The sequence below is a fragment of the Clavispora lusitaniae genome (genome assembly GCF_014636115.1).
Source record: "Clavispora lusitaniae strain FDAARGOS_655 chromosome Unknown tig00002663_pilon, whole genome shotgun sequence".
Taxonomy (NCBI): Eukaryota; Fungi; Ascomycota; class Pichiomycetes; order Serinales; family Metschnikowiaceae; genus Clavispora; species Clavispora lusitaniae.
The window spans coordinates 1,603,326-1,627,095 of record NW_027093982.1 but is presented as its reverse complement, the minus strand read 5'-3'; the positions used below and the strand labels follow the sequence as shown (position 1 = coordinate 1,627,095).

Here is a 23,770-nt window from a genome sequence, read left to right as displayed (position 1 = left end):
GCATTTGCAAGACCTTTCGCAGTCACCGCAACTTCAAAAGCAGCAAAAGAGCCTTCGAATCCAAGACTGCTGCCTTCTTCGTAACTCAAAGCTCGATGTCTCAGAATGTATAATAGCTCCGTTTTGAGTTACCACCAGATCTCTAAACGGATCCCCGCTCTTTAACTGATTCCCATTGTTCTCGGTTACTGAATTGTAATTGGCATAAGTCAAAGATTGCGACCGAGTTAAGCGCAGCTGTGCCTTTCCTGGATTATTTATCCCAACTGGCTGGTTTGGAAATCCATGGAGAGGTGTACGTGAGTTATGTGCCCCACTCGAGTTCGTGGCGTTAGTTACCTTTCGTGGCCTCTGAGGAGGGTGGGGATTTCCATATCCATGCAAATTGGCCTTTTTGTTGAGCGCCGCATCCCAGCCTTTACCACCATTCAAATCCATCCAGTCGTAGTGGTCATCTTCTCTTTCGTCAATTGAAACAAGCGCCTTCGTCATAAGACCAATCAAATATGCATAGTCAGGATCCTCGTCAAAACGAAGATTTCTGACATAGGTCAAATACTGAGCAAATTGTATCGGGAAGCCATAACAGAGCTCGTTGATTGTTGTTGTCTGCTTCTTCAATCCAATTTTTTCATATTTTTGTTTGTTTGTGGGGGCTTTCAATCCTTGCCATGGCAAAGACCCTCTCAAGAAGTACATAAACACGTGGCCAAGACTCTCTAGATCATCTCTTCTCAGCTGCTCACGGCCCAAATGAGTGTTTATCGACATATATCTAGCAGTACCACTAAGAGCCTTCTTTTCTCTGTAGGGAATATGTGTTCCGGTCTTAGGGTCTCTGTACTGTTTTGCCATACCAAAGTCGACAATATAAACCATGTTCGCCTGGGGAGTATCCGGTTTTCCGATGAGAAAATTGTCGGGTTTAACATCCCGATAAATGAGATTATGTTCATGGATGGACTGAATGCGTTCAATCATTTGCTTGGCCACCTGAACAACTGTTTTTGTAGAGAACTTTCGACCACACCAGTCGAACAAATCTTCAAGCGAAGGCCCCAAAAGATCAATCACCAAAATGTTGTGAACTCCTTCTTGGCCGAAAAAGTAAGCTTTGGGAACTCCCTTGACTTCACTTAAAACTCTATAAGAACGATACTCATCGCGTAACTGTGGTGCCTCGCATTTCCGAGGTTCAAATTTAATGGCAACTTGTTGGTTGTTGAGAAGGTTGATACCCTCAAATATGATACCAAATGAACCTTCTCCAATTTTCTTCCCCACTTTGTAATGGACACCAACTCTGTTGCTGCTGCCTGATTGCGCCATTATGTTGAAAGGAAATTGGAGTTAAGCAAGGATATGTGAGAGCTTATGGAAAAAGTGGGAGTATGATTTTAGGTCCAACCGCTCTTAACTGACGAGTTTTCAATGGATTGGACGGGAGCAGTGCAACCCGAAATAAAATGGCCAGTATTCGTTGCAATAATCCCACAACAGAGTGTGGCGATCAAGTGATATGCAGTGAGAAATTATATATAAGCCTTAGGGTCCAGACGATGAATCTTTCAAATGTAACCAATCTCTTCAAGGGCGGAACTTGTGCGTTGATAATTTTGATTGTTTGTGACGAAGAATGTACTGGTGGTGTGCATATAACACATGACTGTTCTTGCTTTTAGTCTGCTGGGACTAGACATCCTGATAAACATCTTTGCAAAAGAAGTAAATTTTTGAAGTGAAGTAATACTTTTGTGCTGCCCCTATGACATTACTTCGTTTGAGAATGGTTTTTTCCATGACCAGTTTAAAACTTGGAAGGACTAGAAACTAACGTTTTGAGTTTTAAAGCTTGATGGTAAAACAGTCCGAGTCAAGACGAAATAGCGCAAACTCTCCACTTTATATCGGGACCAGGCCCACTCAGATGTAGATGTTTCATCGAAGAAAAGACTCAAAATACATAGAATGTGAAAAGCGAAGGAAACTTCTTGCTACAAAATATGGTAAAACCTAATCCCTTTCGTAGTAAAACTCTAGAGTTGTGAGTACTTTTAGTCTTATTCTCATATGGCCGCATAAAATGAAATTGAAGGTTTTAGGAAAAGTCTTGCATCTCGCACATGTATTTTTTGTCTAGTTGCATCATCATGCACACCGTGTGAGATATCAGACGACCTTTAAATTCTTGGTTTTCTCGATCTTTCAAAGAAAGAATGTAACTCATCAATCAGTACGAATGCATTTTTCTCTATTAATTAGCAAGGGCTTATTATCTTGTTCAATCACAAGCTGATGAAGTGTCTTTTCTCAGTACCACGTAAGGTCCAACCAAATACACTTTTAAAAGCCTCAACTTGCATGAATGAACAATACGCGGTAATATGTGGCAACAATACGCGGCTCTCGATCGGAGTTGATTTCTCTCCCGTACATTCACTTTACTCCAAGACGGATATCAAGCGACAAAGGCTTTTTTATTCAGCCTCAATGAGAAGTGACAAAGTATCGAAGTTTTTGAAATGTAGATAAATTACCATTTTAATAAACACTGTCTTGGGAAGTTGTTCTTTGCGTGTAAATTCGCAGTATTCCACATTCTTCATAGTGAATGCCGAAAAACACTAATATGAAAACAATATTCACTTTAAGAGCAAAACGGTTTTAAACACTGTCATGGATGGGGACTCTTCACCTTGTTTTCTAAAGTGTATTATCCCAGCTTCATCTTGTTCAACTGACGTGCTACATATATCTTTTGGGCAAATCGATTGTATTAGTAATACAATGTAAAAAACTTTCAAGAGAATTTCAGCTGTGTTCACGTCTTTTTCAAGTTTTACAAGAAAAACGAGTTCCTATCAGTCCCTGCCATAGTACTGGGTGCAAAAACCTTCCATTGATAAAACCCGTGCATCCTTCTCTATCTTTGTAAGCACATTGAAGAGACCATACTCACCATGCCTGAACTGTCTGAGTTTCGAAGCGATTTATTTGCAGATCTTCCGTGGAGCGTTATATATGAGATTCTAAAATACGTGCCTAGCGATACAATTTCTGAAGGGCTTCTTTTGGTTCCTCAGTTGCGTCCGCTAGTATTAGCAGAGTATTACTCGAACGAGATCCATTTTATTCTCTCTCCGACTCAACGTCCCCATTTTTGCACCAATGATCCCCAAAGGAAAGAACTTATAGATATCACAAGCTACGGTGAAATTGAAGATTTTTTGATTGACAATCCAGATGCTAATCCAACTCTAGTGAAAGTCATCACGAGTCTGGACTTTCGATCAATGGAACTATTGCTAAACAAATTTCACGACAGATTTGCATCTTTTCAGAAGCTTGATCTTCATGTGGACAACTATGACTTGACAAACGATGATATAAAGCTTATCATGTCTTTTCCAAACTTGCATAAACTTCAAACTGGAAGGGTCAATGTAAGAAAATGTAGTTCCATGCTCAGCGAATTCTTTCCGAAGATGAGAAACCTAACTGAAATTGTCTTTTTGGGACATGGCTTGTCAAACTGGTCCGATGTTGTTCTTCCCCCGAATCTCACAAATTTGGATGTTTCTTGGCACCCATTCACGGAAGTGACATCCATTAATTTACCTGACAGTTTGACGAATCTTTACTGGAACCAGGTTGGTATTCGGAATGGGGTTTTTGAATCGTTGAAATTTCCTCAGGGTCTTACTACTTTAATGGTAACATATAATAATTTGCATTGGATTAATGTATCGCAACTTCCACAGACACTTGAAACCTTGGACCTATCAAATAATAATTTGCTGAGCTTCAAAGTAGATGGTGAGAATAATTCCTGGCCTCCCAACTTGAAATCCATTCTTCTTAATAATAACCATATTGATGACCATGCACTAGAAGAATTAAGCGGTATCAATTGGCCACCTTTATTGGAGAACTTAAGACTTGATGAGAACAAATTCACCCAACTTTCTTATTTGTCGTCATTGCCTGAATATCTAAAATATTTGGATCTATCAGACACGCGTATTTCCACCTTTGAAGTACCACATAAAGATGATGAATACCCTTACTTTGCCTTTCCTCAGCTGTTAAATACCCTTAATATTCAGAATTGCCGAACACTCAAATATGGAAATCTTGAGGCTATGACAATGGTTCCACCGGCACTTCGTATTCGATTTCCTGAGGATTTAGAGACACTAAATTTAAGTGAGTGCAATATAAGTACTCTAGACTACTTCATTTTCCCTAAATATGTTAAGAAGCTTTCTTTGACTGGGAACTTAATCCTGGATCTTACATCCTACAATTTCCATATTGGGAATAAAGAGGTGATAAGTTGGATACTGTTGGAGAATTTGAAAGAGTTAGAGCTATTTTACAATCGCATTTCTCATTTGGAAGCATGGATACCCCCCAACTCACTCAGCAAACTTGATTTAAGAAGAAACCAAATTAAGTTCCTCACATCGATAAACACCCCTTTATTCAATCGAAATCAAAATCAAAAGCTTACGAGCTTTCATATGATTCATTTAGAACAAAATGAGATACACACAATTGACCTGCGTTTGACACTTCCTCCAAACCTTACGTCCCTTAACTTGAGTCGGAATAACCTTTCACAATTTGTATTCACTGATGGCTTTGCAAATCATCATAATTTGTCTTCATTGGATCTCAGCTGGAATCAAATAGAAAAGATCTCGCTCCTGTCAACATACGCTGAGTCACGTTTGAGCGAGCTCAACCTAACCCGAAATCCACTGCTTCGGATGAATCCTGATGATTTCTATAAAGTGTTAGAGCGTATGAAGCTAAGGGTCACAAAAAAGATGCATAATATAAGAAGTGTTCATCAATTTAGGTAATAAAGAACATTTAACGTTAATTTTATCCTTATGCTTCTTTCCATCTCGCCGTATCTGTAATTTCAATTTCACATTCTTTTTCTTTTGCCTATATTCTAATTTATTTCGTCTCACACAGTCTATTTAAGTTAGTGCTTGCTAGTTTTTTTTTTTTCTCCCCTGGGGCGCTGGAGGAATTAAATTCTTCGTTCGAACTGTTCCAATCTTCGCGCACATCAAAATCCAACTCCGCCAGTACACATACACCTAATGGCAGAATCAGAAAAGTTCCGTCCTGGGTCCTTGGTTTTAGCTTATCATGGACCATTAGTGTATGAGGCCAAGGTACTCAAATTCCACGAGAAGGGTAAACAATTTGTGGAAACAGGAGACGGAAAGAGCGAACCTCTTAATCTCAATCGGATCCCCAAGTTTTTGTCTGAGTCCGATGCATACTTTCTACACTATAAGGGGTGGAGTTCAAAATGGGATGAATGGGTCTCTACTGAACGAATCCTAGAGCTAAATGACGACAACTTAGGCTTATCAAGAGAACTACGAAATGCAAGGAAAACAGCTATTGAGCGCTTAGATCATAGCAAAAAGGACGACGAGGGAAAAAGTACTGTGGAGAAGAAAAGAAGACGAAACGATTCATCAGATGATAAAGACATAGTATCAAGTCAAAGTTCCGCCGATACACCAAGACTGAATGGGCCTGGACGAAAGAGGACAAAACAAGAGAGCAGAAGTTCGTATGACATCATGATATCCCTTCGTCCTCAGCTCAAATGCCTCTTGGTGGACGACTGGGAATTCATGACAAAAGATCATAAGTTGGTTGATCTAGAAAAGTGTACGCCGGTCAAGAAAATTCTTGATTCATTCTACGCATATAAAACGTCCACAAGTAAGATGGACGCTTTGGATATTACACGAGAGGCCATGGACGGACTCGCCATCTTTTTCGATGAATCTCTTTCGTTGAGTCTACTCTACCGTTTCGAACGCCTTCAATATAGTGACCTCTTAGAGAAAGATCCCAATGTGCGGCCATCAGAAGTTTACGGATTGGAACATTTACTTCGCTTATTGGTCATTTTGCCTGCGCAGATATCAACAACAACTATGGATGCAGTTAGTATCAACGTTTTAATGGCTGAAGTGAAAGAATTACTTGAATACATTGATGACAATTTGGATGGGTTTGTCGGCTCTTATATGAATGCAAGCCCAGCATACGACAGATTGGCAGGTGGCCAATGACATTTTTAGGACAGTGCAAAGATTATCGACGTTATGTGCGTTTCGATGAATAAAATAAATAAAGCTGCTTCTCTCTTAACATAAATTCGTATATTCGTAATCAGTAACATAAATCGTAAACAAGAATTAATTGGCGAAAAACAAGAATTAGATCGTAGTTTTCATTAAACAGGAATGGCTTTGTAGTCAACCTGGACCAAAGGATTCTCATTGTTGCACGACACTTCCAACTCTAACTTCCAGTGTCTGTTAAACTTATCTTCCTCCTCCTTGGGGAAACCATGGTCTCCACTGTCTTCATATCTCCAAATGATGTTCTTAGGGGTTTCTTCCATCTTGGCCTTACCGAAATCCATCTCGAAGCCGCAACACTTCTCCATCTCTAGGATCAAATGACGCTGGATGTGGTGTTGCAAGTTTCTTCTAAATTTGCTGGAGTTCTTATTCATGGTTGGTTTTATCTTCTCTATGTCATCATGGACCTCTTTTAAAACGAATGGTGGATAGTAAGTCAAATGAGCGTGGCAGTAGTCGAACTCGTTATCCCATGTCTCGTCTCTAATATACGATTCGAAGGATGCAAGGTCTTCAAAATCTTTTCTTGGAGGTGGTTTCAAAACTTCTTTAAGAGATCCATCTTCCGACTCCACTGATGTAATAGACGATTGTCTACTCTTTGGAACGGGCATCAAATGTTCAAGCTTTTCAACCTTATTTAAATCCAATTCGACGGTTTGCTTCTTTTTTCCTTTCGTCATGGTATGGAGTTTTGTTTCTTTAAATTCAGTAAGTGTTAAAGAATTGTGTAGTGTGTTTGTGACAAATTCCCTTGAATTCAATGATGATCAATGGAAAGATGTGAATGTGAATGATGGGTGCAAAACATTTGAGGGAGGCTTGATTTCAAGCCTTTATATACGGCTCGCGCATGCACAAGCTAGGAACGATCGTCACACCCCCGAAAGCAAAATCTCTCCACTTCCAAGAACAGGTGAGGTTTTCTTTTTTTCGTTTGCTATTTTTTCTTAAACCCTTCAAGTGGAGTTTTTCGTTCCTTAAGCTTATAAATTTACTCTTCAACTACAAATTGTTTACTTTTATTCACTTGGTACCCCTTGATCCATTGCGATGATGAAGCCGCGCGCCCTGAAATAAGCTTGGTGCTTGAGAAAACGGATGTTGTGGGCCGCGCGAGATGGAAGTCTGGTAAATGGAGTGACTGGCCCGTTCAGGAAACTGGGGCCAAAGGCGCGCGCAGAAACCATGCAAGGTGCGCACCCCCGCGAAACGAACACCCAAACTCATACTTTGTCCTTCACAATGTCTGACCATGCGGAGAAGCAAAATCCCTGTTCACTCCTATTGTGGGCACGAGCAAGGGGTTTTTTTCTTATTGGGGTTTTTTTGCCTACTCCTCCCTCATGTGGTGCAGCGTGTTTGTAAAGAAAAAGGGGAATGTAGTACCTCCCTATTGTACATTGACTTCTTCATGGGGTGTTGATACTGCGTGGAATAGTTTTCCCGGCTGGAAAATGACAACATACGACGGAAGCAACGGCGCGGGCGCCCAAACCATTGCGCCAAATGTGGTCAAAGTTTGGCGCGGAAAGCGGTCGGATGCGGGTCGTGAGATTTTTTTGTGCCCGGTTATAAGCGCGCGTCCCGTTCGTTTTCCGGAAGTAACACTACTCGCTAGGGGTCACCAGCACCGCTTTGCGCAAGGAAAAACTTTTGGGAATTGTTCTCTGTAGGGTAAAAGCAGCCCATTTTTTTCCTGCGTTGTTCCGGGTTTCCATTTTTACCTCAATATACGAATGCTGGCGCTTCTTCCGACATTGTGCTGGTAAGCATTCGTAATGGTGTGGCCTAAATTTATCCGCACCAAACTTTCGCACTAGCCTCATGCGGCAAAGGTGTCTTCAATTTTATCACTATGAACGTATGCAAATCAGCCATGTCTTGTTCATTAATTCTTACGTGCCTATCGCTGGAATATTCCCATCGTCTGTTTGCAAAGTCTTAACAACCTATTCCTTCTTTTTCGTTTTCCCCAGAAATGTAGGTCGCCGCACTCAGTGTGTATAAAATTTTCTCCACCAGAAAATCCATCTAAGATACAAAGATGGTCTTTGGAGTCTACACGGGGCCACAGGAGCCTGAAAAGCCACTCGCGATGCTCTCGCAAGAAGAGCAGGCTGAGGTGGGTGCCAAAAAAATGATCGAGCTCATGCAATCATGTCCTGGAAAAACCGTGATGGCTGGTGGATCTGGTTTCTTTCTTGGTGGTTTCTTTGGTTTATTCATGGCATCGATGGCATACGATGTTCCTGTGGGAACATCCACTGTCAATCATATCAGCGAGTTGCCATTTAAGCAACAGATGAAACTTCAGTTTTCCGATATGGCCAAGCGGTCTTGGACCAGTGCAAAAAACTTTGGCTACATTGGTATGATATACTCTGGTGTTGAATGCTCCATCGAGAGCTTACGTGCAAAGCACGATATTTATAACGGCGTTAGTGCTGGATGTATCACTGGTGCTGGTCTCTCGATCAAAGCGGGGCCTCAAGCAGCTCTCTTGGGTTGTGCCGGTTTCGCCGCTTTCTCGACCGCCATCGATCTTTACTTGAGATCAGAAAGTGCTGCTCCGCCAGCTAATGACTACGATGAGTAAAGGTGCTGTCCTTTGTCTCTGGTTTATTGTATTATAGTACAGCACATCGTTTCCCAGTTCCCTTCAACAGAAGTAGTAGCAATACTCGTAAGACATTTGCCCTGCGCAGAACGACACCCCGGCTAAAAGGACTAGAACCAATGCTATTAGGAAAAGACGTCCCACTTTGGGTGTCAGTGTCCTCAGGCTAGGACTCGGCACGTTGAGTTGCTGGAGTCGTTTGAGCTCCTCCACTAGACTGTTTTCATGTCTTTGTTCGAGAATATCCTCTAACTGTTGATCTATTTTCTCGAGCTGTTTTTCTAGCTCTGTTCCGCTTTCGTCCAGAAACTCTTCGCGGATCTGCTCGATTTTCCGCTGTATGGAATCTAAATGTATGTATCGCGTGTTTGTTTCTATGCTGGGCGTTCTCTGATGCCATATGGGTAACGATCGGGGCAGAAGAACACGCTTTTCTTCAACAAGCCGATCTCTATACCCTAACTGCGGCAACTTTCTACGCCTCGTGGGCTCAATGAAGGAAGTATCGTTTGATTCTATGGCTTGACTGTCGTCGTCTTCGTTTTTTATGGCACTCGTGGGTCGATATGGAAGCGGTAGAGGGTCGCCCAACTCAGCCAGAAGTGTGAAGTTTTTTCTTTTTCTGTTCATATCATAATATAAATTGCCCAGGTGAACAAGTGTTCTTGTGATGGAATGAGGTCTGTGTTTGTTTACTTGCAAGTAGACTGCGCTGTTGTAGACAGGAAATGACTTCGAATGTGGAGACAGACAGATCTTCCTCGCGTTACATAGAATACGAAGGTAAGATTCCAGAGTGAGCGTATTTAGCTTAGTTATGCAGTTTACTTTTTTATATTATCCCATGTGCTTAACTTAATTAGATAGTTCACATCATTGGTTGACGTTGTGCGCTGCGGCCGGAACGTAAATAATTTCGTCCTCTTCTGATCAAGTATACCGTGCATCCAATAAACCGGAATAAAGCCATGAATGCAACAGTCCAAAGAATCACAGTAAGGAAAGCCTTCGACCTGGACGATACATTGTCCTTTTTCTTGCTTAACTGGTTGACACCTCCGGTCTCCAAAACTAAGGCAACAATCAAGAAATTAGAAAACATCCACACAAGAACTGTCATGGATCTAATAAAAGCATAGTAATCTTCATTTGTACCATCAGAGCCTCCCTTGGATGGTGCCTGAGGATCTTTGATTTTCTCTAATTGGTTCAAATAGGATTGGTTGATCTCTTCCTTCAAGACAGGGATTTTCACGTCGAAAGTACCGTCCTCTCTGATTGTTGCTGAGCCCAAATCTTTGGCTCCTGTGTCACCTTTAGTACCCCATGAAACATCATCAATATTACAGAAAGCATATATGTTCAACACATTCACATATGCTGGTGAAAGCAAAAGGTATTGGAGGAACGACGTGAACATGTGCATAGGCTCAAAGTACATGAACGATGCCACGAAATAAAGCAAGTAAGTGGAACACGTAGCCACTACCAAGTCTCTGAATTCTTCATTCTTGAAAAACAAAGCAACTGTAATTGATTTGTGATGATCCGTAATACTCTTGATTGCATGAACTGCCATGAAGATTGCTGCGAAAATCATATAGACCATCAAGACAGCGAAAAAGAGTACAATAACAATGTAAAATCGTTCTGTACCTTTAGGTTTGTTACCGAAACTCAAAACGAAAGTGGTCACGATCGATGCAAGGTAGAGCCATAAGAATAAAACAGAAAGAACATTGCCGGGAGAGAAGTTAAGGTCAGAATCCGCGAGAGATGTGGTCAAGATGCGGAACACTAGAAAATAAGCTCCTATTGAGAACCAAGAAACCACTAAACTCACAAACTGGTACATGAATTCCACATGAAGCATAATCTTTCTCCCTAAAGTATGCAGCGATGTCCAAATTTTAGGGAAATGAACCAATGAGTAGATCGCAGCAAAAAAGGAACCATTCAACCATCTTCTTCTTTGCAATATGAACTCAGCCAAACCTTCAGGAACATCTGTCTCAGCCCTGGCTGATTTCACATACCGAAGAAGCCAAGCGTGTCCTCTCTTAGCCACAAGCTCGTAGCACAAAATTCTGTCCTCGGCAAGGTACATGTTTGATGTGAAAATGCCTGCCTCCTCGCTTAACAATCTCAGTTTCATTTCATACTCGTCATCGTCTAGATCAAGCTCACCGCTGCCATGCAAAAACTCTCCTTTGAAATATTTCTCCAATGGGCCTTGCCCATTAATATCATTCTGGAGAGCCATGTACCTATAAGCCGAAAATGCGCCAGGTAACACAGAGATAAATCCAAACACCGACTCAGTAGGCTTGTCAAGAATATTGGAGATTTTATACTCAAAATTTTGTGCATAAACCAATGGATTTGTCAACATTTGTCTTTTTTTCAACGATGCCTTGATCTCACCACAAGCTCCTGCAACCTGAGGATCTCTGTCAAACTCTTTCCACAAATGGTACAATGACTTTCCACTTGGTTGAGTACCACAATCAAGCAACACAACGATGTTAGGTTCCAACACCTGGGAAATGGCTTCGAAACACCATCTGTGTGAATTGATTTTCTTTGCATTAGTCTCTTTGAGACAGAATAGCATTTGAACTGGTACAACCTTCTCTGTGGTCAATTTCACAGTGTCTGTGACAGATGAAACACGGACACGGGTCGTGTACTCATACATATGAGCTTTAACCTTCTTATCATCGATACGAGATTTAGCTAGTCCTTCTTGGTAGACACCCATGGATGCCAAAAGGGCCTGCGCCCTCTCGTTAATCTTTGAGCGGCCATCACTGACAATACAAACGACAATTTTTTTCCACGAATCCTTTCCCCACATGCGGGAGCTTGTCTTGGATTCTAAATGTTTGATATTCTTAAACACTCCTTTAAGCGTTCTAGCCAACAAAATGTCATCCTCATTGTACATAGTAATGACAACCATCATCTCTGTGTGTCTTCTCTGAGGGTAATGAATAGGACGCAAAATGTAGCCGTCTCTCCAAAAGTTAGAAGGGCCACAAGTCACGGCCGTGTAACGCATGTATGCAAATTCTCTACTGAGTCCACCATCTTCTAGGTCTGGATTATAGTCTGGAAATTTTGTGAGTAATTCTGTGGCCACGGGACAATCCAAAACTAAATGACCATTATATCCTGATGCAAAAGCCTGTTTCGTTTTCTCTCTAACTTCCTCTTGTTCGGGTGGGAGTGGGAATTGTTGGTTATCGTCAAACGGTGACTCAGGAACAACTTCGAACACGGTTTCTCTTTCGTCGTCTGGTGAATCGGGGACATGGACAGCCTGAAGATCAAAGTGGTCACCCTGAAAATTGTTGTACTGAATTTCTTGGTCATATTGCTGCTCTTCGTCGTCTTCGTATGAGTGAGGCACAAATGCTTGGTTGAAGTTCACGTTAGAGTACGGCTCGTACGTATTGATTGGATTGTCATGATAATGCGCTTGGTCATGGCTTTCTGGTTGTCCGTAGTAATTCCCAAGCTCATAGTTTTCATCACCGAATGGGCCTTGAGCTAAATCTGGAGAGGAGCGAGCCAACTTCGGTTCATTGTGCAGAGTATTGAAAATGTCGCTTGGGTGTTCTCCTTCGTAGTAACTAAAATCCTCAGTGGAGTCAGCGTATCTGTTAGTGTAACTCGCCTGAGGCTGTTGGAAGCTTAGCAGTTCGTCACTTGGGCGACCGTGATAGGAATAGTTGGCATTAGGATCTTGTTGAGGGTATCTCAAGAATTCGTTTTCCTCTTCGTCTCCAGGTGGCATTGCGGTTTAGTAGTTTAAGGAAGAGGTGAGAACTTGTAGGAAATGATTGTATTCAGCTGTGCTGATTACTTTATTAGAGTGGTCAAATTTACTCTCCCCTAGTAGATGGCACTTTGGTCTCTCTTGGCGTGGTTTTAAATTGAAATCGGGTAAAAATAGTATTTAGACTTGTGCAGGAAAGTGATTTGCGTTTTTCCAAATCACCACGTATGGAGGCGAAGTGGAAATATGGTTTCATATTGGTGAGGCAAATTTTGGAAAGAAGCAAACTTCTTCTTCATCTTTTCAAGTCCGTGCATGTGAAGAGATACTCGTGATGATCGCTCTTTTCGAGCAAGCTAAGTCCAACCGCCTTTTTTTCATCGTCAAAGAGAAACGCGTCTACATTCATTGCGGTGGCACTGCTTCAAATAGTCTTCCGCCGCATGTCCTAAAAATAATCATCCAGGTACTCTCAAATCCTGCAAAGACTAGTTCGAAACAGGGAAGTCCACATCAGGTCACGTTCATTTGAGCACCACGATGTCTTCTTTCTTCTCCACGCATAGCCCCGTACACGCTTTAGTCATGGCTTCCTGTATATGTGGACGGAGATCCAATGTATCGTGGCTTTGCCAATATGCAATCTTAGATGTAAGACATGATTATGGCAGCGATATCTGCAAATATAACTGGCGTGCTTTGGAAGGCGTAAACGCTTCTTTTTTTTCTTTTTTTTTTTGCTCTTTTTGTTTCTGTTTTTGTTCTTCTTGATATTCGTTTCGGCATCGCCGCGGGAAGTGCGTATGTCCGACAAACAAATGTCCCGATGCGGAAGGAAATCTCTATCGGCGATGAGCTAGTGCGCAATAACATGTCAACGAGGCATCCATGCATAATTTGGCACTTTTTTTTTTTTTTTTTTTTTTTTTTTGTTTGTCTTTTTCTTTTCTTTTATTCCTTCAGTTTTATTCTTTTTCGTTTCCATACCATCATGGCCCAATATCAATGCACGGAGCACGTCAAAAGCTTTCTCACCGAGTTGCCAAAATGTGAGCACCATCTTCACTTGGAAGGCACTTTGGAACCTTCTCTTTTGTTTGAGTTGGCAGAAAGAAATAACGTATCGTTGCCAAACCATTTCCCTCCCACTGTAGAGGCCTGCAATGAAAGATACGCTAACTTTGCTGACTTACAAGATTTCTTGGACCACTATTACATAGGGATGAGCGTGTTGATTAAGGAAGACGACTTCTATGATTTGGCCATGGAATACTTCAGCAGGGCACACAAGGATGGCTGTTTACATTCTGAGGTCTTTTTTGACCCCCAGGGACATGTCGAAAGAGGAATTAGCGTCGACGTTGTCGTGCAAGGTTTTGATAGAGCGTGCAAAGACGCCAATGCCAAGTTCGGTACGACCAATAAGTTAATTATGTGTTTGTTGAGACATTTGCCAGCAGCTTCTGGAATTGAAACTATTGACTCAACTGCAAAGTACTTTGAAAATGGTACTATTCACGGGTTGGGGTTGGATTCGGCAGAGAAGCCTTTTCCTCCCGAGTTGTTTACAGAATGTTATGGCCTTATCAAGTCTAAGTTTCCACAAGTTGGTTTGACTGCTCATGCGGGTGAAGAAGGTGATCATACCTATGTTTCAAACTCCTTGGACTTGTTAAATGTATCTCGTATTGATCATGGTGTCAACTCCAAGAATGACGAGCAGTTGATGAAAAGATTGGCCGAAGGTCGCATCATGTTATCCATGTGTCCATTATCTAATGTCAAATTGCAAGTGGTGAAGGATGTTTCTGAGTTGCCCATCGCTTTGTTCTTGGAAAACGATGTCCCTTTTTCTATCAACTCCGATGATCCAGCGTACTTTGGAGGATACATCTTGGATAACTACATTGAAGTGCATACTCGTTTTGGTTTCTCTTTGGACCAGTGGCGCAAAATTGCCATCAACGGTATCGAGGGCTCATGGTGTGATGAAGACAGAAAGAAGGAATTGAAAGCTCATGTTGAGGAAGTATGCAACAAGTACGCTAGCATTTTGAACTAAGCCCTAGGCGTATTTTGATTTAAATTTGAAATAGACAAACCATATGCGATAGTTAGTTTATCGCATCTCAAGCATCAATAGAATGTTGTACGAAGCCCAAATACAAGGCGTATGCATTGCCCAATGAGGTTAGATTTTTAATACCTCGGCAAGTGAATAGTACTCACGAAGTTTCTTATGAAGATTCCCTCAGTGAATTGTGGCCTCTTTCGTTTGATTGCAGACTTGTCTTACAATTTACAGGTATTGCAACTCCAAACGTGTCAATAACGTGTACCTGCATTTGATGCATTGTCTTTTGTATTGTGCAGTGTTAATATTAACTCCATTGTTCCCACTCGGTTATAAATTTGATGGAAGACATTCGATATCGTTCTTAGTAACACTATGTTTTGAATGAATATCAAATGGCTCTGTGGCCGAGCGGTCTAAGGCGGCAGACTCAAGTTCTGTTATCGTAAGATGCGCGTGTTCGAATCACGCCGGAGTCATTATTTTTTTGAATTTTGTCGCTTGCAAGCCCAAGCAACTGTTCTTGAGACATCCCTTTTATTTTGCCATTTTAGTATTGGATGTAGCAATTCAGTATCTTGAGTTAAAAGGACAGCAAGGATGTTCGCGCAACAAATGATCGTTATGGGCCCGGATGCAGTGATATTTTGTATATATACGGGGTAGCTTAGAAGTGTAATCTACCTTTATCTTCGAATATCCATCAACTAGCCCAAAATGACAAGAGCATTGAATACTATTCTTGGACTTGGTGCATTAATTGCCCTCTTTTATGTGTTCTTCAGACACCCAAAAACTCAAGAAAATTTGGCCACTGCTTATGATAATGTGAATGACTCGTTGCAACAGTCGTACATTTTGTATTTTGAGCCTATTAAAGAAAAGTTAACGAAGGAAGAATCTTCAACCATGGAGAAGCAAATGGATGAGCTTGTCAAATCCTACCACCAGTATGTGGAGAAGGACTTGGGAAGTCATGTGAAACACACCTATGATACTACTTTGCATGGTATCAGCATCCAGCTTGGTCACACAAAGAGTCTTTTGAATGCTGTGGGTGCCACTGCTGTGAACAAAGGAGAAATTGCTATTGACAAACTTCAAGAGCTATTCTACAAGTTTAAGGGCGATGATCTCAAGAGATGGGGCATTCGTATGAAGTTGGAGAAGGATAAAAAGGCTGGCATTTAAGTAAGTATCATCAAGTAGCCCGATTTCAAAATAAATTCACCAAGAAAAAGTGTATTGATGCATATGTAGCAAATGTATTGTTGAATCCAGTCAACAGTTGCTCAGCAAACGACGACAGAAACCAATGTGCACCAATACAGCAAGACATAAAGCACCCAGCGGTTAAAGATTTAAGCAAAAAAAAATATTCCAAAAATATAGTGTCAAGCAGCAGAATGGCCTCAAAGACTTGGAACATCAGAGAAGTCCAAGTCAGCGAAATTGACTTGGCCAAATGTGTTTTCTCCAGAGTACAAGACGTATAAGAAGCCATCCTCATCCTTGTGCTCTTCGTAAATTGTACTCATCAATGCAGCGGTTGGAGGCAAGACGTCATTGACAAAGATAAAGATGGCCTTCTCTGATGGCAACTTGATTCTCTTTCTGATCACATAAACAAACTGGCCCACGGTCAAGTCACCAGGCACCAAATACTTTCTCTTGTCAATCTCTTGAATATCTGAATTCTCCACTTTCTCGCAAATGACAGGGAGCCTATCTTTGAATCTTTGCAAGATTCTTGTAGATTCGGATTTTCTTTTCTCTGAAAACAGTTAGTATATAGACAATTAACCAGCATAAAGAGCATCACATACCGAGAGAGTTTTCGTCTTTAAATTGAGATCTCATTCTTCTAAGAAGGTGTTAGTAATGTAAAAGGAAAAAAAGGAATAATAAACAAATGAGCCTGGCGCCACCAAACTGGTAAAAACACCCGTGTGGCAAAGGCTCTTCTAAATGCACGTACGATTTTCTAATCTAGTATTGGTCTCAATTGTTTGGAACTTGTGAACGCGGTAGATTAATCTTAAATTTGGGACGAAAAGGGTAAGAAGAACTTCCACAAAAAAAAGAATGTGTAGCACTATCTTATCGTCATCCCTTGTGGGGTGCAGTCGTGCGTGCACAAAATTATGTGTTCCTGATAGAGGCGTGTTTGTATGATTTTGTTATCTGCAAATAACATTCTTGACCGATAAATGAACCGTCCGGTCTATTAATCAGCACAATTGTGGCTTTATGTACTCACTATTCTTTACTTGTTTTAACTCTCTAATGCAAAGAATGTCTTTTTCCGAAGACAAAGATGTAATAGAACCATCATCATAGATAATCAGGTACTTGAGATTGTCCTCTACTTCGTCGAGCTGGTCTCAGCAGATGTTAAATGCATGCTCTTGTTTTAAACAGATTGGCGTTACTCGGTTATGGAAGAAAAGTCTCAAGTACAGCTTGACCTGCATATTTTTAACACAACGTCTTCACTGTCTCAATACTATCCACTTAACGTGATGATTTCTAGGAGTATAAAAGGATGGCGTCCCGAGCCTGGGTATCCATTCAAATGTGGCATTGAAATACATACGCAACTCAAAACTAAGCATAAACTTTTCTCCTTGTCGAAAAATAGCCCGGGTGCAGCTCCAAATACATGTGCTAGTTACTTTGATTTCGGCTTGCCGGGCACCATTCCAAAGCTCAATCCTGAAGCGCTCCTTTTGGCACTACGAGCTGCTGTAGCACTTAAGTCTGATATCAGCTCCATTTCTTCCTTTGACAGAAAACATTACTTTTACATGGACCAACCTCTAGGGTACCAGATCACACAGCATTATCAGCCTTTAGCCAAAAACGGTCACTTGCTGTTGGTTCCTCGTTTAGATGACGTGGAAGAAGCCAAGACAATCCATGTGGAGCAGATTCAGCTCGAACAAGATACAGCAAAACTCAACTACAATGCATATGATGGTACAGTTGATATTGATCACAATCGAGCGAACGTCCCATTGATCGAAATGGTGACAAAACCGGATTTCTCGCATCTTTCTGAGCTCCGTGCTTTCGTTAAAAAATACATTTCTCTCATGACTCATTTGGGTGTTTGCTCTGGTGATATGGAGAATGGGGCATTGAGATGCGATGTCAATGTCAGTGTTGCAGGAGGAAATCGGGTGGAAATTAAAAACTTGGGGAGTACCTCGGAAATCATAGCCGCTGCAAAGTATGAGTACGCGAGACAAGTTCAGCTATTGAAGCACGGCAAGACCCCTGTTGAACAAGAAACTCGAAGCTGGGATGGTACGAAAACAATTCGTACTCGCTCAAAAGAGGATGCCATAGATTACAGATACTTCCCTGATGTTGAGCTTCCTAGAATCCGTTTACATCCATCAATTGGCAAAGATTTATCTCAAACATTGCCTGAACTTCCTGAGCAATTAATTCAACAATTGTGCGAGGAGCCCTTCCTCTTAGAAGTGAAGCACGCTAGATTTTTGGTGGAAAATCCGGATTTGTATAACTACTACAAGAACTTGCACCACATTATCGTTGACAAGCACAAGCTTTCCTATAAAGTTGTTAACAACTGGATTATTCATGAGTTTATTGGGGCATTCAATAAGTTGGACATTCCTGTTGATGTATCCGTTATTGACACGGAAAAACTTGCATCTTTGATCATTATGGTAAGCGAAAAGAAAATTTCCATCACTTCTGCAAAACTTCTTTTGACACAAATCCTTCAGTCACCAGAAGACCGTGAGTTATCTATTCCAGATCTAATTGATGCTTATGATTTGGGTGCAGTCAACGACATTCATGGGGATGACTTAAAAGAGGCAATAAAGGAAGTGTGTTCTGAAGTCATAGATTCCCATCCCGACGTTGTGACGAAAATAAGAAACGGGAAGACGAAATCAATAAACTTTCTCATTGGTAGAGCAATGAAAGAGACACAAGGGAAGGTGGATTCTAAAGAGTTCGAAAAAATGTTCAAAAAGCTTATTGGGTAACGTATACAACTAACTATGGGTTTTGGATCACTTTAAACTCAAACTCCATCTGCGGATCTGATTCAATATCTCCTCTAATTATCCTCTCGATTTCATAGTCGTCATAGCTTCCCATTTCAAGATCATTTGGTGTTGTGTTTGATAAAGTGAAGTCCAGATTTTTTGAGTCAATAGTTTTCACCAGAACCAAGCCCTTGGATTTATTCACTTTTTTTGTTGAAGTTACCTCTGTCATTTCAGAGTCGACGGTGTTTCTTGTACTTTGCTTGTTTCCTGCGAAGTGCTCGGACACCTTGAACTCTTGTTTGGATTTCAGCTTGAAACTAGAAAATCCGCAAACCACAAAGAGTCTCTTGTATAAGGCAAGCGCATCGCTACCCAAACCAAACAATACAAATGTACAAAATGAGAGACATATGTCAATGATTATAGGCGCGAGTTGTGATGTGCCAGCATCGATCGCAAGAATATCAGACCAATGTGGATCTCTCTCAATGGTCCATGTCGCATTCGTATGCCGCAACTGGTTGACACTTGTGATGAAATTGTACAAAGCCAAAGGAACCATAGCAAATATGATCAAGAGACTGAAAATGATCAAGCGAGCAAAGCGTCTGAGGTTAAGTCCGGAGTTAGTGCAGCGTAAAATATCTTTAATATCACGACGCTTGAGGAAAAAGGTGGTCATAGTAAGAATTGCAAAGATGAGGCCAATCAACGCACAAACTGGGGTCCAAATGGATACACATACGATGTACCAGTACGAAGGGTAATAAATTGCGGAACATCCACGATAGCGGAAAATCACATATCTTGTGCTTTGCACGGCAACACTGATTCCTGTAATAATCAATGGAAGCCCCCAGCACATGGCAAGGTTAATGAGAACTTTCCTGTTTGACTTGTTGTCGAGGAACTTTTGGCTTCTGGCGCTGATTATCATGTACAAATTGAACATCAAACATGATATAGCCAATAACTCGCCAGAGGCGGAGCCACTTGCAATTCTCACAGTGACATCACAGTAACCTTTGCCTTTTGTTGCGGTGTAGAAGTCGTCCTTGCTCCAAATCACGGCATTGACGAAGGAAACCAAATTCTTGAAGCAAAGCCAGAATATCAATGTACACGCAGGAATGTTTCTAAATCTGATATGGTAAAAAAGAGGTGGGATCAACAAGCAAAGGCCAATGAAGGAAAAACCTGCAATTGCCAGGCCTGTAGAATTTATTCCAGTCATTATGAATATATGAGAGTAAGATATATGCTAGTAGTATAGGACAATTTGCGTCGTTTTTTATAGCACTCGTCCCTTTTCGTAATTTGCACCCACAAGTCGCACTATGTGCCTTTGAAAGCCCAATTCGGACTGAAATTGCACTCCCGACACGCAATAGGGAGGGCATTACAAGATACAAAAAAGTAGTCGATAAGAACCCTTGTGTAAAGGCTAGATGCCGTCTCATGTTTCAGGTGTTTCTTTCGTGCTCCTTTAGCGAAATTTACGAGTTAGACTCGGGTGGGTAACAACCCCAAGTACTTTTGAAAAGTGTTCTCAAATATAAAACGTGTAATAATAGGTATAAAAAGAAAATTCAACTAGACACCTACTCATGCAATGGCAGCCTTCAAAATCTCGTGGGAGGAGACAATGTTAGCATACTTTTGGTTTAAGAACCGCAATAACTCGATGACCTTTTGCTTCAATTCCTCGGTCTGGAATTGCTTCATCTTGTCAATGTTCTCCTCTCTACCCAAAGTAGATTCTTGGACCAACTTGATTCTGTCAGCCTCTTTCTGGAAAATTTCGGCAAGAACTTGGACAACACGTTCGGTCTGGCCCATGATCACCTCATTGTTGGCTTCGTATAATTGTATGATCCACTTCAAGATAGGTCCATTCTCCTCTGGAGCAGCTTGCAATGGCAAATGGCTCAACAATGCTGGCAAGACGTGCTCCACTGGGATAGCAGCTGGGTTCTTCAATGCCATTCTGGCAACACATCCACAGGCATTCGCGTTAGATCTGTTAACCACGTCTCTGGATTCCTCATCGTCGACTTTCGCTTGTTCATCGGATTTGCTCAACAAGTGGAACAACATCTGCAAAATTTGCTGGTAGTGACCAGACAAGTCAGCCTGACTGTTCTCAACAAGGACACCAATACCGTAAGCAGCATTGCCTTTGACTTCCAAAGACTTGTCGTGTGCCAATCTGTCGCTGAACACCAGCAACAAGTCTTCGAAGTAAGGGTTGGATTCCTTTAAGCCGGCAGAGATTTCAGCCAAGCCACCAATGGCACTGACTCTCTTGTTCTTAGACTTGGAGGTGATGTTGGCGAAAATGACATCCTTGAAAGGAGCAAACACCTTAGCAAAGTCCGCACCCAATGTAAGTGCCAACAAAATCAAAACCTCCAAAGCGGATTCAAATAACAAGGCCTCGGTTTCGGATGCGTCTTCTTCTTCATCCACTGGGTCCTCATCATCGAGCTGAGAAGCGTGCTCCTTCTTCAAAATACTCAACAATTGCACACACAACTTCTCCAAGGATGCAGTGTCTGAAGCATCGTCGAGAACAGCAATAGCTCCGAAAGCTTGAAGTGCCTCGCAAAGATTGTCCAAGTCACAAGCAACTAAGGTCAACTCGAATTCTTCTTCCAAGTTACCGATGGTAATGTTTCTGGCTTCCTTAATCAACAGTAATATAGATGCATCGACATATGGCTGTTGAGGAACACCTTTAGGAGCAGCAAATTTCTCTCCGTAGGTAGCCTTGAACATAGCACGGACGATCTTCCAGAGAGCGTTCATAGCAGCCTCTCTCATACCGTAGGAGACCTCGATTTGTTCGCACAAAGTCTTGACAGATGGTTCAACATACTTGGCAAAAGCAGCGCCAGTTCCCATGGCCAATTCGGCCAAAGCAACGGATGCAATTTCCTTTTCGATGGTGATACCTGTGTTGATCTTGAACTTGTTTGAAAGGTCTTCATCGTCCTCTTCATTGAAGTCATCCTCTTCCTCACCATTAAGATCAAACGAGAATTCTTCTTGTTCCAAGCACTTCAAGATTTGTGGCACGATCTCTTCCAAGAAACCTGAGAATTCAGAGCCGTACACCTTAGCCATGTTGGAAATGAATGCAAAACCGGATTCTCTAATTCTGGAATGCTCAGACCCGATAGAAGCGTAAGCAGCTTCAACCAATGGTTTGGCGTAAGCAGAGAAAGATTCAGAGCCCACAGCTCTGGCCATGGTAGAAATGTTCTCAAAAGTCACGGCTCTCAACTCAATGTCCTCCTCGGACATACCTTCAGTCTGAGCTGCATTAGCAACGAAGGGCTCCAAGACTTGGATCGATTGGTTGAAGTATGGAGTGAATCCTTTACCACCAGCAAAAGCAGTGGAGCCGATAGCAGAAACAATGGCTGACTTCAAAGAAGATGAGTTGGCTTGCTCCAACATGGAGAACAACTTACTCATCAAAGGCTCGAGGTATTGAGCGATAGCGTCGTGGCTCATAAACTCGATGATACCATCCAAAGCGTAACAAGCGTACTTGTAAGTCATGACATGAGTAGCCGAGTTAATGATCTCAATGACGAGAGGCAAGAGCTGTTGATGGTAGTCAGCGATAGCATCTTGCAACTCTGATGTCAACTGCAGCACTGCTCTGACAGCGGCAACCTTAACGACAATTTCTGGGTCTTGCAAGCCATTGATCAAAACTGGGAGGATCTTGTTGATTTGCGTAGCAAAATAGTCGGGAGCACCAGAACAAGCAACTCCGATACACAAAAGACCTGCTCTTCTTGAAAAAGCGTTAGAGGACGACATCATGCCACCCAAGTTGTCGAAAAATGGCACGATGACTTGCGAAGGAGGCAACTCTCCAGACAAAACACCCATCAACCTCAATGCCAAGGTAGCTGGTTGGTTCTCTTCATTTTCGTTCTCTTCATCCTCGTTGTTCAATTCCTCATCGACATCAATTTCCTCAGAAGCAATTCTGTTGGCAACACCAGTGAGCTGAGGACCCAAGTTGTTGGAAACAATCTTAGACTTTCTCATAGAAACACATGAGATTAAGAATTGTAAGGCCATACATCTGTACTCCTCGTCCAATTGGGTGTTGACGGCTATTTCGCTAACAAACAGAACCAAGTGGACAATCTGGTCACCCACCAATTTGTTGTCCAAGAAAATCAACGAGTTGAAGACGTTGAAAACAGATTTTGTTTTCTCAGAGTCATCGGCTTGAATAACTTCTTTCAAGACATTAACCATTCCTGGAATAGAGGCCTTGAAGTTGGCGGCAGTGGCAGGGTTGATCTCTTCATCTTCCTCAATAAACTGCGAAAGAACATCCAAGGACAACACGGCGTTGACACGAATGTCTTGCGAAGTAGTGTCTTGCAACAACCCAGTAAAGAGGTTAACAAAGTCGTCTTGGTGTGGAACCAAAGCCGGCACTTGAGTTTCCAATAAGGTATACAAGGTGTAGACAGCCATCTCCTTTGTTTGCGCATCAGAGCTTTGTACGGCATTGACCAAGTTAGGCAACAAGTCCGGCCAGGTGTTGTCTTGCAAGTCGTATTCACCAATGGCAGACACAACTCTAGCGGAAGAGTGTCTAATCAACTTCGAAGGTTGTGTAAAAGTGTTCTGCAACAATGCTTCTCTGATTTGAGGTTTCAAAGATGCATCGACGCTCTCCCATTTGGTTCCGATGAGCTTTCTTGCTTCGACGGCTGCCAACTGTTTGATTTGGTCTTGTTGGGAGTTTTGCAAGATATGCAAAAGAGAGGGCAATGCCAAGGGATTAGTGTAGAATTCCTTGGACAATTTGGAAGTAGCCTGCTTGACTGTAGCAGGAGAAAAGGTCTGCTGGAGGGTCTCCTCCAAGGCAGAGAGAAACTGAGCGTCCATTGTTGTCGGAAAAGGGCCGGTGACTAGAGAAAAAAAAAAAATCGAGGGTCTGCGATAATCATCGCGATGCTCTCACGTGAACCTGTAGCCGGGAAATAGGTAAGAGCTTAATCGGCTCGAACTTCATTTTTTTATTATCTCTGTTTAAAG

At 41.8% G+C, this 23,770-nt stretch overlaps 13 protein-coding genes and 1 non-coding gene across 14 annotated transcripts; 7 read left to right on the top strand and 7 right to left on the bottom strand. All coding sequences in view use genetic code 12, as the record gives it.

The window, feature by feature from the left end:
* Window positions 1-33: 33 nt before the first annotated feature.
* Window positions 34-1,329, bottom strand: FOB63_005375 (casein kinase; the record flags this gene model as incomplete). Its single annotated transcript, XM_002616930.1, has 1 exon — window positions 34-1,329. The coding sequence occupies one exon, from the start codon at window positions 1,327-1,329 to the stop codon at window positions 34-36; it is 1,296 nt and encodes a 431-aa protein (XP_002616976.1).
* Window positions 1,330-2,960: 1,631 nt separating this feature from the next.
* FOB63_005374 (leucine-rich repeat domain-containing protein) lies at window positions 2,961-4,868 on the top strand (the record flags this gene model as incomplete). Its single annotated transcript, XM_002616931.1, has 1 exon — window positions 2,961-4,868. One exon carries the CDS (start codon window positions 2,961-2,963, stop codon window positions 4,866-4,868), a length of 1,908 nt encoding a protein of 635 aa, XP_002616977.1.
* A 249-nt stretch (window positions 4,869-5,117) lies between these two features.
* EAF3 (Eaf3p) lies at window positions 5,118-6,113 on the top strand (the record flags this gene model as incomplete). The annotated part of the gene is made up of 1 exon (XM_002616932.2): window positions 5,118-6,113. The coding sequence occupies one exon, from the start codon at window positions 5,118-5,120 to the stop codon at window positions 6,111-6,113; it is 996 nt and encodes a 331-aa protein (XP_002616978.1).
* Window positions 6,114-6,277: 164 nt separating this feature from the next.
* Window positions 6,278-6,871, bottom strand: UCF1 (Ucf1p; the record flags this gene model as incomplete). The annotated part of the gene is made up of 1 exon (XM_002616933.1): window positions 6,278-6,871. The coding sequence occupies one exon, from the start codon at window positions 6,869-6,871 to the stop codon at window positions 6,278-6,280; it is 594 nt and encodes a 197-aa protein (XP_002616979.1).
* Window positions 6,872-8,235: 1,364 nt separating this feature from the next.
* TIM22 (translocation channel protein) lies at window positions 8,236-8,787 on the top strand (the record flags this gene model as incomplete). The annotated part of the gene is made up of 1 exon (XM_002616934.1): window positions 8,236-8,787. The coding sequence occupies one exon, from the start codon at window positions 8,236-8,238 to the stop codon at window positions 8,785-8,787; it is 552 nt and encodes a 183-aa protein (XP_002616980.1).
* Window positions 8,788-8,850: 63 nt separating this feature from the next.
* Window positions 8,851-9,438, bottom strand: FOB63_005370 (uncharacterized protein; the record flags this gene model as incomplete). The annotated part of the gene is made up of 1 exon (XM_002616935.1): window positions 8,851-9,438. One exon carries the CDS (start codon window positions 9,436-9,438, stop codon window positions 8,851-8,853), a length of 588 nt encoding a protein of 195 aa, XP_002616981.1.
* Window positions 9,439-9,676: 238 nt separating this feature from the next.
* CHS2 (chitin synthase I) lies at window positions 9,677-12,607 on the bottom strand (the record flags this gene model as incomplete). The annotated part of the gene is made up of 1 exon (XM_002616936.2): window positions 9,677-12,607. The coding sequence occupies one exon, from the start codon at window positions 12,605-12,607 to the stop codon at window positions 9,677-9,679; it is 2,931 nt and encodes a 976-aa protein (XP_002616982.2).
* A 973-nt stretch (window positions 12,608-13,580) lies between these two features.
* AAH1 (adenine deaminase) lies at window positions 13,581-14,651 on the top strand (the record flags this gene model as incomplete). Its single annotated transcript, XM_002616939.2, has 1 exon — window positions 13,581-14,651. One exon carries the CDS (start codon window positions 13,581-13,583, stop codon window positions 14,649-14,651), a length of 1,071 nt encoding a protein of 356 aa, XP_002616985.2.
* A 409-nt stretch (window positions 14,652-15,060) lies between these two features.
* FOB63_005686 lies at window positions 15,061-15,142 on the top strand. Its single transcript has one exon. It is a non-coding gene; the product is annotated as a tRNA-Leu (tRNA).
* Window positions 15,143-15,380: 238 nt separating this feature from the next.
* Window positions 15,381-15,854, top strand: FOB63_005367 (uncharacterized protein; the record flags this gene model as incomplete). Its single annotated transcript, XM_002616940.1, has 1 exon — window positions 15,381-15,854. One exon carries the CDS (start codon window positions 15,381-15,383, stop codon window positions 15,852-15,854), a length of 474 nt encoding a protein of 157 aa, XP_002616986.1.
* A 221-nt stretch (window positions 15,855-16,075) lies between these two features.
* AUT7 (ubiquitin-like protein) lies at window positions 16,076-16,523 on the bottom strand (the record flags this gene model as incomplete). The annotated part of the gene is made up of 2 exons (XM_066102479.1): window positions 16,076-16,437; window positions 16,490-16,523. The coding sequence occupies 2 exons, from the start codon at window positions 16,521-16,523 to the stop codon at window positions 16,076-16,078; spliced, it is 396 nt and encodes a 131-aa protein (XP_065958242.1).
* Window positions 16,524-17,101: 578 nt separating this feature from the next.
* On the top strand, window positions 17,102-18,688 carry FOB63_005365 (glutamyl-tRNA(Gln) amidotransferase subunit; the record flags this gene model as incomplete). Its single annotated transcript, XM_002616941.1, has 1 exon — window positions 17,102-18,688. One exon carries the CDS (start codon window positions 17,102-17,104, stop codon window positions 18,686-18,688), a length of 1,587 nt encoding a protein of 528 aa, XP_002616987.1.
* Window positions 18,689-18,701: 13 nt separating this feature from the next.
* Window positions 18,702-19,928, bottom strand: STE3 (Ste3p; the record flags this gene model as incomplete). The annotated part of the gene is made up of 1 exon (XM_002616942.1): window positions 18,702-19,928. One exon carries the CDS (start codon window positions 19,926-19,928, stop codon window positions 18,702-18,704), a length of 1,227 nt encoding a protein of 408 aa, XP_002616988.1.
* Window positions 19,929-20,299: 371 nt separating this feature from the next.
* FOB63_005363 (uncharacterized protein) lies at window positions 20,300-23,620 on the bottom strand (the record flags this gene model as incomplete). The annotated part of the gene is made up of 1 exon (XM_002616943.1): window positions 20,300-23,620. The coding sequence occupies one exon, from the start codon at window positions 23,618-23,620 to the stop codon at window positions 20,300-20,302; it is 3,321 nt and encodes a 1,106-aa protein (XP_002616989.1).
* Between the last annotated feature and the right edge of the window lie 150 nt (window positions 23,621-23,770).